Below are 12,539 nucleotides of genomic sequence, written 5' to 3' on the forward strand. Positions count from 1 at the left end.
TAATTATGATGTGCCTTGGTGAGTGCTTCCTTGGGTCCCACTTCTTTGGGACTCTCTGAGCTTCCTGGACTTCCTGGAAGTCTATTTCCTCTGCCAGATTGGGGAAATTCTCCTCCATTATTTTTTCAAATAAGTTCTCAATTTCTTGGTCTTCCTCTTCTCCTTCTGGCACCCCTATGATTTGGATGTTGGAACATTTAAAGTTGTCCTGGAGGTTCATAATCCTCTCCTCATTTTTTTGAATTCTTGTTTCTTCATTCTGTTTTGGTTAAATGTTTATTTCTTCCTTCTGCTCTTCAGAGCCTTCACTTCTTCCTCTATTTTGTGACCATACTCAACCATTTCTGTGAGCATCCTGATTACCAGTGTTTTGAACTCTGCCTCTGATAGGTTGGCTATCTCTTCATCACTTAATTCTTTGTCTTGAGTTTTGATCTGTTCTTTCATTTGGGCCATGTTTCTTTGTCTCCGGACACCTGTTGAGTTGTAAGGGGCGGTGCCTCAGTTGTTTATCAAGACAGGGCAACTGAAGTCGCTGCATTGTGGCGCTCTATGTGGGGGAGGGGTCAGAGAGGGAACAATGCTGCCTGCTCGGCTCTCCACTGGCTTTTGGTCACTTCTCCCACTACCCACCAGCACATTGGGCCCTTCTGGTGCTGATTCCTGGGTCGGCGGATTTGTGTACATCCTAGGACCCCGTGGGCCCCTCCAACGAACTTTCCTGTGAGGTTGGGAGTTTCTCCTGCCACCAGGTTTTTACAGCCAGGCGTTTTGAGGCTTTCTTTTCCCGTGCTGGAACCCTGGGTTGCGTGGTCTGTCTGGCTCCTGCATTGTTCCTCCCGGTTTATCTTCACACATATGTGTGACCACCAGCCACCACCTCGTCCGCCCAGTCCTCCGGCCGCGACCTTGCCACATGTCCTCTCCGCCCCTCCTATCAGTCTGCATGAATGTTTCTTCTTTAACTCCTTGGTTGTCGGACATCCACACAGTTCCATTTGCTGGCAGTTGTGGTCATTTTTTGTTTTTAAATATGTTGTCGTCCTTCTTTTGGTTGTGGGAGGAGGCAAAGTGGATCTACCTACGCCTCCATCTTGGACAGAAGTCTCGAACTTTATTTTATTCTTTCTTTTGTTGAGATATAATTGACATATTCCATTATATCAGTTTCAGGTGTACGACATAATGATGCGATGTTTCTACATACTGCAAAATGAGCACCATGGTAAGTCTAGTTAACATCCATCACCACACATAATTACAATTTTTTTCTCATGTTGCCAACTTTTATAGCAGTCTGGTTCTGTATCAGCCTCTCTATATGCTATATGCTATGTAGGCATATATGCTAATAACTGCAAAATCTACATCCCAAGTTTGAACTTCACCTTTGAGATCCAGATCCATATGTTCACTCTCCTACATGACATCTCCAGTTGGACATCTCAAGGGTTCCTCATAGAAAGTCCATCTAGAACTGGTATTACCCACCCCTTCCACACACTTACCCACCCCATCCCTCTTGTTTTTAAAACTCCCATCTTCACAATATCAGTAAATGGCACTGTTATCCACACAAATACTCATTTGGGAAACAAAAGTCATCTACCACCACTGCCTTTTTATCATATACTGCACGCATATGGGAAACCTCTTCAGCTCTCCAGAGCTACCTGTCTGTACAGCTTTCTCCCCTCCGTCACTCTCAGCAAATTCTAGTCCCATGGCCTCCTGAAATTCTCAGTTCTGTGTCCTTCACTCAGATTATCCTTTGGACTCTGTTTATGTTCAACCTCCCTGTGCTGCAGCCTGTAAACACTACCCAGGCAAGAAGCTGGGGGAACTGGGCTATCCAAGGGCTCACCTGGTCAGTTGCCCTTCTCTAGGTTATCACTGTCCTGTTGGGCCCATGATGCCATGATATAAAGCTCTACAATATACCTATCCAATGAATTATCGGTAATAAGATTACTTGGGAGATAAATGGAACCATAAAATGCTCACTTAATTTAAAATAAGCCTTTAAGGAAGGCTTATTTCTGTGAGCATCCTGATTACCAGTGTTCTGTACTCTGCCTCTGATAGCTTGTGAAATGTACCTACTTTTACTCCTGGAAAATGGATCTGAGGATGGAAAGGATTAATCTGATGATAATTTTTCCTTGATGACCACTCTCTGAAGAAACCTCACAAGCATGCTGGTTGATCACGTCCATGTGAACTGTGTGAGGGCTGCTGCTTGGCATTGGAATTTCACAGATACATCTCTGTTACTTCAAGTGATGTGGTCCTTCCTGGCATCAGCTTCCTTTCGTGTGTAGACTCCTGGCAGGAGCTGATGCCAGAACAAATGTGAAATGTACATAGATCTCTGCCTTGAGTTTTTGGAAACTATCAGTTCAGTTTGGGTCACCTCACATTTCTGCACCGTGTTCTGCCTTTGTGAGTCTCTCCAGTCATTCTGGAAGTGCAGCAGCATGTATGTCCTTGTCCTTGGGTAGGATCCCAGCAAAGTTCTCCTTGTGCTTCCCACTTTGCATATTGAGAAGGCAGGCTCAGAGAAGTGGAGTGCCTGAGTGGGCTCTCACAGCTAGCGACAGACTGGCACTTTATCCCAGGAATTAGGCCCATCCCTGGAAGGAACCAGGACAAACATTTACTCTGAATCAGGGCTTGCCATGGCTCAGACACACTAGTGCCCGATTGTCCAGGCTGCTCCAGTGGGCACCAGGAGGGTCTAAGGGGCAGCGTGCTTGTGCCACTCTCTGCAAAGAGGCCTGAAAGTCAGAGTGGAGAGTGAACCCCAACCAGCAATTTCCACGCCTGGATGGATCCACATAGAGTAGGCAGAGGTGGGGCTGGGGGGCCTCTACCTCTGTCCTCCCGGGTGCAGAGCATGAGCATGAGCTTGGGTCTCAGACAACGCAAAGCTTGCTTGTTGGGGACAGATGTTGTTGACAGGGCAGGGGAGGTGGGTGGGGGGCTGTCACTGAAACTGAAGAGGGGAGGGTGCCTCAGTCCCCAGGCCAGCACTAGGCAAACATGGGGCCCAAATTCTACATTTTCTGTTTACTGGCTCTGTGGCCTCGTGGAATTAGTCCATGCAAGTGCGTCTGTGCCTCAGCTTCCTGACCTGTAAAATGGGAACGCTGACATCGACCTTCCAGGGCAGCTGTGAGAGGAAGGCAAGCCGCAGCCAAGATCTGGCTGTGATGCACAAGCTGTACGAGGAGTGACTGAGGAAGCAGATGTTCCCAGGGTGCCTGGAGGCCATAGAGATGGACCCAGTGGAGGGGAACACAAAGGGAACTGGCATCCTCTGTTTGCATTTCCCTTGTTGCCAGAGACCTCTGTATCTGTGACTTAGGGATCATGGTGGGGGAACCGGTGCATAGTGGATTCCAGAGCGCACTGGAGGAGCTTAGGGGAAAGGTGGAGGGCAGAGGTGCGAAAGTTGAGGGGTACTGAGGGTAGGTGATTGGGTTGGTTGAACTGCACAACACGGTGTGAGGTGGCGCCTGCAGTCAGAGGTGCGGGTGGAAAGGGGAATCTGGCGGGAAGGAAAAAACGCCCCCTCCCCCACGCCGCCCGCCCACCCGCCCACCCGCGGAATCGCCTGCGCGCTGGGGACCTGGTGGACAGGGCTTTTGTTGGGAAAAGCAGCGGGCTGGAGAGGTCGGCGCATGCGCAGGCTGCCAGCCGCGGGGTAGGGGTGTGCGGAGAAAAGGGGCGGGGTGGTAGGAGCTGCTGTGCTGGCAGCAGTAGGCGAGGGCGCGGCTGCGGGGTTCCCTGTGCTGAGGACCGACGCCATTGGAGCCCCAGGGAAGGTAAGGATCCAGCCTCGGACAGCACCGGGAGAGGGCGGGTGGAACCCGATACGCTGCGCCACCCCTTCCCGCACAACGCACCCCACCTCCCTGCAGCGCTCCCCCCACCCGGGAGCTGAACAAAGCCCAAGCACTCAAAACCGGAACCCCGTTAGACCCGCGGTCCATATAGGAGTCCCGTCCGCCCCGCGGCCAGACCCAGGCTCCCGGATCCTAACCGCTTTCGCAGACCCGTGTGCTCTGGGCTGACCTGCCTTAGACACAGGCCCCATCCCCGCCCAGCCACTCCTAGATCACTCCCACCCAGCTGACCACTTTGCCTCCTTCCTGGAGTTGCGATCCTGGGTTTTGACACCTCCGGCGCTCCGAGTGGAGCGTCACCTAGTCCAAGGCCCCCACCCCATCCACCGCTAGCCCAGCCTGACCGGAATGCCCCCGGCCACCCAGACCTCGCCAAAGGGTCCCTGGGATTCAGTTTCCCAGAGCTTTTCGCGGTCCCCATGTGTCTGAGCCCTCACATTTCATCTTCTCACCCTTCATCCTGGCTCCCTGCTCCAGCCCTTACATTCAGGCCCTTTGTTTCTCCTTCTCTCCGTGCATCCATCCCCTTTGGGGCTCTTCAGAACCGAGCCCACCAGTCCACCCCTCCATTCAAATCGAGCCACTGGGGTGGGGAGCCTGCCCCCACCTTTCAGTGTGGCGATCTCCTCCGACCTCTTCTACCCCTCTCTTAGGGCTCTGTCTCTAAGACAGAATCTAACCCAACAGACTTCAGCCCCAACCCCTAGTGCCTAGTAAGGGGCTGGCTGATGGCTGCCCCCCTGTCTCCTGAAAGATCATGCCTCCACTGGGTCCCCTCCCCAGAGGCCTCGTCCTCCGTCTCAGGCTGAGCTCTCTTTTTCTTGGGACCCCAGCATGGCTGAGGGGAGCTTCCGCATGGAATCGGAAAGCTACAGTGCTGAAGACATGGATGAGGGTAGTGATGAAGTTGGGGAGGAAGAGATGGTTGAAGGAAATGAGTATGAAGAATTTGGTGCTTTCGGAGGCTATGGCACCTTCACCAGCTTTGACATTCGTCTCCTCAGAGCCTTTGGGAGCTTGGGTCCAGGCCTTCACATCTTGGCGGTGAGGCCCCTTCTTGGCCACCTGCTGGCCCTGCCAAAACTGGGAGGGGAGGGGAGGGGAGGTTCTTTGCAGAGGGGAGGGCTGATGGGGAAGGACTGCTTCGCCACTCCAAATCAAACCTTCCCTTTCCTGCTGGGAGAAAGAGGGTCGGGGAGGGTCTTGGGGGTGGTGGGGGCTGGATGGCTGCCTGGAGGTGGCTGGCCGGCACGAGGAAGCATGACGTGAGTGTGTAAAGTTGTCTACCTCCCTTTACTCTTCTGTCTGGCCTTGCAGAATGAGCCCTGGGAACTGGAAAACCCTATGCTGGCCCAGACTCTGGTGGAGGCATTTCAGCTGGATCCAGAAACACTTGCCAATGAGGCGGAGGCTCGGGCTGCCAATGTAGCCCGAGCTGCCGCCTCCAACCGCGCTGCTCGGGCTGCTGCCGCTGCTGCTCGTGCCATCTACAATCAGGTGGTCACTAACCACCCGCTGGCCACAGACCAGGCCTCGAGAGACGCTACCCAACCCATGACATATGCGGTCGAGGCTCAGGAAGCCACCCCTGAGACAGCCCTCGCTGCTCCGCACAGCTCCCAGATGCCAGTCCACAGTGAGATGGCTGCCTCTGGGGCTCTAGCACCCTCCTCACAGCGCCAGCCGGCCTCCCAGGCACAGGAGTCTGCTACTGAGGGTCCCAGTACTGCCTGTGCTTCCTCTCAGGCTCCATGTGCCAGTGAGGCGGATGCCACCCAGCTCAAGACAGCCTTTCTGGGTCAGAATGATGTCTTTGATTTCACCCAGCCCGCCGGTGTCAGTGGCATAGCCTTCCCACGCCCCAGGAGGCCCGCCCCTGCCCAAGATGTGGCCAGAGAGGGCCCCAGTGCTGCCTCCTGGGTGCCTCAGACAGCATCTGCCGGGGAGGGGGCAGCCACTCGGCCCAAAACGACCAAGTCTGGGAAGGCTCTCGCTAAGACTCGGTGGGTGGAGCCTCAGAATGTTGTGGCAGCAGCTGCTGCCAAGGCCAAGATGGCCACAAGCGCCCCTGAGCCTGAGAGTGCAGCTGCTACTGCTCAGAACAGTGCTGAGCCCTGGGCCAGGATGGGAGGCAAGAGGACAAAGAAGGTGAGACCTCCTTGCCTTCTCCAAACCCCCTTGTTCTTCTTCTCGTCTCTCTTCCCCTCCCCTCCCCTCCCCTTTTCTGCCCTCCCCTCCCCTCCCCTCCTGTGTCTTTCCTTCCCTTCTCCTCCCCTCCCCTCTTCTTCTCTCAGCCTGTCCAAGTTTCTACAACACAAGTGTGCTAGCGTGTTTTTAGTCCATGTAGTCACTACCCTCCGTCCTGGAGGGAGAAGAGGTTGACTCAGTGCCTGGCACTTAGTAAGTCCTCTGCACATGTCACCTGCTGTTCCTACTACTCTTATTTCCAAGTACCTGCTCTGGTGAAGATGTTGCCAGGGGCTTGGGCACAGTAAGCTTGGTAGCCCTGGGTCTCTCCTCTCCCCAATGCTACAGTCCAAGCACCTGGATGATGAGTATGAAAGCAGCGAGGAGGAGAGAGAGCCTCCTGCTGTCCCGCCGACCTGGAGAACATCGCAGCCCCCATTGACAGTGAGGGCTCAGATGGCCCCGCGGGCTCAGATGGCCCCTCGGCCCCCGATGGCCCTGAGGTCCCAGGTACCCTCGAGGCACGTACTGTGCTTGCCACCCCGCAACGTGACTCTTCTGCAAGAGAGGGTAAGGAGTCTGCCCTTGCCCCTCTCCCTCCTCCTCCCTTGCTGACCAATTTTTTGAGCTCACCCATGCCTTCACCTCCCTTTCTCCAGGCAAATAAGTTGGTGAAATATCTGATGATTAAGGACTACAAGAAGATCCCCATCAAGCGCTCAGGTGGACAACTGTGCCCCGTTCCTGAGCTCTACCCCCTCCCACCTCCCCCAACCCTCCTCAGTGCCCCCCCCATCAGATAACCCCAACTGTCAGGCCTTGCCGCCTGATGGCTCCAAGTGCACGGCACGCGGGGTCCTGACTGTGCTCCCCTCTGCAGCAGGGCTGACCGAGGGACTGCAGCTCTGGCCCCTGCTCAGCCCAGGTGCTTTCCCACCTCTCTCCTCCCGCAGACATGCTGAAGGACGTCATCCGAGAATACGACGAACACTTCCCAGAGATCATCGAACGAGCAACATACACCTTGGAAAAGGTGGGCGCGGGGGTGGGGGCTGCTCTCTGGAACATGAGTGGCAGGGAAGCCTTGCACCCTGCAGCCTTTGGAGGCCCAGTGTCAGCACTGCCTGCTCTGGGGGCCTTGCCTAGCTTCTGCACCTGGGAGCTCCCACTGCGTACTTCCTCTCCCTTGTGCTCTGGGAGGTCTCTTGTCTCCTGAAGTGGGTCCCGTTGCCTCGGCCAGTGCCAGAGCTCCCAGAGGCCAGTTCCTCTGCGTCCTCTCTTGTTCTGTCGTCCCCCGTGACATTGGGTTCCCTGCCTAGGAAATGTTCTGGCAGGGAATGGAGTGACTACCTGCAGGACACTCGGGCTGGATTTTTGACCTCACAGTCCTGTTTTCTCCCCGTGTAGAAGTTCGGGATCCACCTGAAGGAGATCGACAAGGAAGAACATCTGTACATTCTTGTCTGCACGCAGGATTCTTCAGCTCGCCTCCTGGGAAAGTGAGAATGGGCAGGAGGGTCGTGGCCTTCCCAGGTGGTGCCTCCCCCTCCTCTCAGAGAAACAGGAAAACAGGGCTGGGGGGCCTAGCACAGTGCCCACCTACAGTTGTCAAGTGATTACGAGATGGGCCAGGCCTTGCTGCGGTCAGGATCCCACCCCTGCCTGCCCACGGCCCTCCTTCCAGGAAAGCAGGCTTCTCGTTGCTTTCCCCTTCCTGCTAAGTGCCTGGCCCAGGGTGGGCAGACTGGTTGGTCCTGGGGGAGCTTTCTGTCCAGTGTATGCCCCACGGGCAAAGGGCGGGGAAGGTGTGGATGAGCCTCTGCACACACCTTTGGCAAGCGTTTGCTGCCACTGCCCAACCCTGTCCTTGGCAGAACCCTGGGAGGGGGTGTTAGCGTCCACACCTGATGGATGAAGCGATGTAATCGCAAGTGGAGGAAGAATGAGTTGTCTGGATCAGGTAGCAAGCCGTGCGCAGAGTGGGAAGAATTGCCCTGTAGCGAGTGGAGCGATCTGGAAGAGGCTGGTTGGGTGAGCTGACTGTAGTCTCTTGGACAAATGGCTGCTGGACAGGATCTCTCTTTCTACACTCGTAGGACCAAGGACACTCCCAGGCTGAGTCTTCTCTTGGTGATTCTGGGAGTCATCTTCATGAATGGCAACCGCGCCAGCGAGGGTGAGTGGCTGGACCTGCAGGTGGGGGTTGCCTCCACCCCCGCCTCACCTTCGTGTTTCAAATTCTTGTACCTCATCTCCCCTGGCAGCTGTCCTCTGGGAGGCACTACGCAAGATGGGACTGCGTCCTGGGTATGATTGGGCTCTCTGGGCTCCCAGTGCCCCTCAGCGTTGTCCTGGGGCACAGGAGGCCCCAGGATTGCAACAACCTGATGGTCTGGTGCAGGGGAGTGGGCGTCCTGGACTAGGCAGAGCACAAAGGGCCTCACCAGGGTGCATGGCGAAATGGTCCTGACCTCTCGGCCCCCTCTCTGCACCATGTCCCCTCTCTGTCCCCAGAGGAGATCTAAGAGAAACCATCAGAATTCGGGGCTCCATCACACCCCCATGTTGGCCATTGCTGTCGGACCTCTGCTGCATGCCCAGGCCTCATGGGGCTGCCCCACGGGCCAGGAAGTTCTCAGTCCTGGTAGCGAGTGCTCCTGCCCACACCCGGGCACTGCCACCGGCTCTAGTCATGGACTCCTTTCCTTGCCTTCAGGGTGAGGCACCCATTCCTTGGCGATCTGAGGAAGCTCATTACAGATGACTTTGTGAAGCAGAAGTAAGTACTGACCGAGTTACCTTTGTCTCACACTCGTGCCTTGCTTGTGCTGGTCTGGCTGAGGAAGCCATTCCCCGTCCTAGGTCTCAACACTGGAGGGATGGAGTCTCTGGGGTGAGTGTGGGTGGGGCTATGTGAGTGCCAGGGGGATTAGAACGCCAGGGCATTCTTGGGGAAAGGGGGCACACGTCGACTGAGAACATGGTCCGGGGTACGTTACAACCACCACACCATCCAAGCACCTGCCCTGCCGGCTCTAGGAGAATATCCCCCGCTTTACACCCCAGGGACCTGGGGCTCCAGAGTGGAAGTGTGAACATGGCCATTGCTGGTGAGGGGCCCATTCAGGCCTGGGGCCCGGCCCTCCGGACTCACTGGCCAGGGCCCCACCAATCCTTGGTCCTGGAGAACACGTGCACACTCACAGGGTCGGGAGCGTACCTGGAGTACGCTGCTCTTGGCGAACCGTTTCTTCCCTTCGCAGTCCTTTTCCACGGTGGGCTGTCCCAGGGCTCAGCCGGGCCACGGACAAGACGCTGTGGTGGGGTGTGCTCAGAGCAGGGGGCCTGAAGCAGTGGCCCCGCGGTTTACGACACTCCCAACGGGAGTCCGGGGGTCGCTGTGACGAGGGGCACAAACCTGTGGCCTTAGCGTGGACAAACACCCTACCTGTGCCCCTTCCCCCGCCCCCACCCACACACCTCCCTGTGGCTGCTGGGCAGGAACAGGCAGCCCAGGGTTTTGAAGGGCCTCAGTACTGCAGGCAGAAACCCTGGCAGTGAACTTGGGAGTGGGGCACCGGCTGGAGGGTCAGGACAGCCCTCCTGCAGGAGCGGAGCTGCTGCCTCGGGACCGGACAGGGGCCCCCTGGGATCCCCTAGCACGACAACAGGTCTGCCTGGCTGGAGGCAAAAGTTTATTTCCCTCTCTCCTGAGGTACCTGGAATACAAGAAGATCCCCAACAGCAGCCCACCCGAGTATGAATTCCTCTGGGGACTGCGGGCCCGACATGAGACCAGCAAGATGAGGGTGCTGAGGTTCATTGCCCAGGTAACAGAGAGCCCCTGCGGGGGCCGGGGCCCGGGCCAGGGGCTGGCACTTCCCATACCTTGTCTGTCTCTCGGTCACGGGCTCCTTATGCCATTTGTGTGTCCGGTGCGGACACTGAGGCTCAGAAAGGTTCCTAGGTGGCTTGCCCGAGTTCACAGAGGCAGAGCATGTGAGGGATGGGGCGAAACCCCAGGCCTGGTCCAGAATAAGAGGGGCTCGACTCCAGTGGTCTTTATTTTGCTTGTGCTCACGCTCAGTGCACAGGAGCGTGTGCAGTGGGAAGCAGGTGCTCGGTGAACACAGGGTAGCAGTTAGCATGGTTGCTGTTACTACATTGCAGTATCAGAACCGGGACCCCCGGGAATGGAGGGCCCATTTCCTGGAGGCTGTGGACGATGCTTTCAAGACGATGGATGTGGATATGGCTGAGGAACATGCCAGGGCCCAGATGAGGGCCCAGATGAACATCGGGGATGAAGCTCTGATTGGACGGTGGAGCTGGGACGACATACAGGTGGAGCTCCTGACCTGGGATGAGGATGGAGATTTTGGCGACGCCTGGGCCAGGATCCCCTTTGCGTTCTGGGCCAGATACCATCAGTACATTCTGAATAGCAACCGTGCCAATGGGAGAGCCACTTGGAGAGCTGGCATCAGCAGTGGCACCAACGGTGGGGCCAACACCAGCATCCTAGATGGCCCGAGCACCAGCTCCACCATCCGGACCAGAAATGCCGCCAGAACGAGTGCCAACTTCTTCTCCTGGATCCAGTAAGGTTCTCGGGCGATAAATGAGACTCTGGAGGGTGGGCCGGGTGGGGCTGTGAGAAGTCAGCAGAAGGCCTGGCATGGGGAGGGGGAAGCGGCGAGAGTGTGGACAGGCCCTTCTTTTGTTCTTTATGTCCCTCATCGTTTCATCTGTATTTCCGTTTGTTTTTGCGCCTGTGTCCTGTGTTTGCAGACAACGCTGAAGAACTGCAGCGGTCACTCATCCAGCCAGAGTGCCCCCTCAGACTCCGTGTCCACGTAGCAGTCTAGGCCGCCTCTGCCTGCCCGTCGGAGGTGGCGTGCAAGACGAAGCTGTCTGCACCCTGCTGCTTTCATTGTGTGCTGTGGTCGTGCTGTCGTGTTTTTGGTATCAGTGTCACATTAAAGTTGCAAAATGAAGTGGGACGTATCCTCCATTGCCTGTGCTCTGAGTGGCCTGTGCTCGGCTCTCTGGGATGGGGTCCGAGGGCTTGCCTCCACCGAAGAGGCAGGCGGGGTGCTGGGAGACGTGGAGGCACCTGTGAGTGTGGAGATCGTGACTTTCAAGAGGCTTTGGTCCACACGGTTTCGTGATTTCCTACGCGTCGCAGCGCCAGTTAGACGCCCATGGAGGGGGTGGGAAGCAGGGGGTGGGGTGGGGTGGAGGTTATGGGTTGGTGCCGCTGTCCCTCCCACAAAGGGGCAGGATCCACAGTCGCCCACCCGAACACATCTCCCTGTCCGCATCTTTGGAGGTGCTGGCGTCGAACTCTTCCATCATCATCCACACGAGCTCAGGACCTCACCCCTCGGACAGACCCATAGGGGCAATGAGGTAGGCCTCGAGGTGACATCCTCTCCCCTCCAGCACGTAGAAGGAGGAGCATTGTTGCTGAGAGTAGATTTAACGAAATCAAAGCTGCTGCAGACCTCGAAAGCCCATTGCCTGTGGCGGTGACCTGAGGCTTGCTTGGGGCCCCGGAGCCCTTGGGTTGGAAGCAGGGCTGTTCCAGTGTGGTCAGGGCCAGGCCTAGGTCCTGGTGTTTTCAAGGGCTGGGTGATGCCTGCAGAGGGTGCGGCTGGTTCTACGATTTCTCCAGTGGACGACAGTGAGGGCAGAGACACAGAGGTCCTCTGGGAAGGGCTCAGTAGTGGGCAGGGACAGTGTCCCGGGAGCTTCCTCAGGAGCCCCGGTGGTGTCTGCAGGTAGGGAGGACAAGGCCCCAGGTTAAGAAGAGGGCCAGAGTAGGGAAAGGGCCCCTGCCCTCGCAATTGACCCTTTTCCCCCGAGAAGAGGTTCTCCTCTCCTGGCCGGACCTGGATCCTGTCCTAGACCCGGCTACATAATTCGCCAGGCCCGGTAGAAAATGCGAACGTGGGCCCCCTTGCTCACAAATTGTTAGGAATCCCAAGAGAACAACAGCAGAGCCTTGAAGCATGTGTGGAGCCCTTGTGAGCGCAGGGTCCTGCGGGACTGCATAGGTCTCACCCAACCCCCCCCCCCCCCCCCCCCGACACTGGCTCTGTCCTCACCAGCCCCCTCCTTAAAGGCAGGCTTCAGGTGGGATTCTGTCTCGTTGCCCAGTGCTGTCATTTCTGCCTCCCTGGCTGCTGGGTCCCTGCTTAGCCAGATGGACACCCTGTGATTCTGAACAAGATGAAGTCCCCTGTAGGTTTGTTTCCAGGTGCATGGCTTGAGATGTTGGGGTGAGGAGTGAAGGATGCCTGGGACCCCCGCCCTGGTGTGATGAATCATGCATGACGTTGCTGGCACCCTCGACCTGGGAAGCTCCCAGGACCCTGTCGTGCACACAGTAGGCACGTGCCTTTTCATGGATGAATGTGAGGCCGTCACGAAAGCCACAGG

The 12,539-nt window shown here is 56.7% G+C and overlaps 1 protein-coding gene and 1 non-coding gene across 2 annotated transcripts; both read left to right on the plus strand.

Moving 5' to 3' along the window:
* The first annotated feature begins 3,681 nt into the window (after positions 1-3,681).
* Positions 3,682-11,089, plus strand: LOC112322375 (melanoma-associated antigen D4). The gene is made up of 13 exons (XM_024579966.2): positions 3,682-3,827; positions 4,742-4,952; positions 5,226-6,056; positions 6,444-6,665; positions 6,755-6,818; positions 7,049-7,128; positions 7,503-7,594; positions 8,192-8,271; positions 8,360-8,402; positions 8,812-8,874; positions 9,811-9,925; positions 10,266-10,696; positions 10,887-11,089. Exons 2-13 carry the CDS (start codon positions 4,743-4,745, stop codon positions 10,894-10,896), a joined length of 2,241 nt encoding a protein of 746 aa, XP_024435734.2. The 5' UTR covers positions 3,682-3,827; position 4,742; the 3' UTR covers positions 10,897-11,089.
* LOC112322544 (small nucleolar RNA SNORA11) lies at positions 9,418-9,547 on the plus strand. Its single transcript, XR_002976656.2, has one exon. It is a non-coding gene; the product is annotated as a small nucleolar RNA SNORA11 (small nucleolar RNA).
* Positions 11,090-12,539: the final 1,450 nt, after the last annotated feature.

The sequence above is a fragment of the Desmodus rotundus genome, chromosome X (genome assembly GCF_022682495.2).
Source record: "Desmodus rotundus isolate HL8 chromosome X, HLdesRot8A.1, whole genome shotgun sequence".
NCBI classification, from domain to species: Eukaryota; Metazoa; Chordata; class Mammalia; order Chiroptera; family Phyllostomidae; genus Desmodus; species Desmodus rotundus.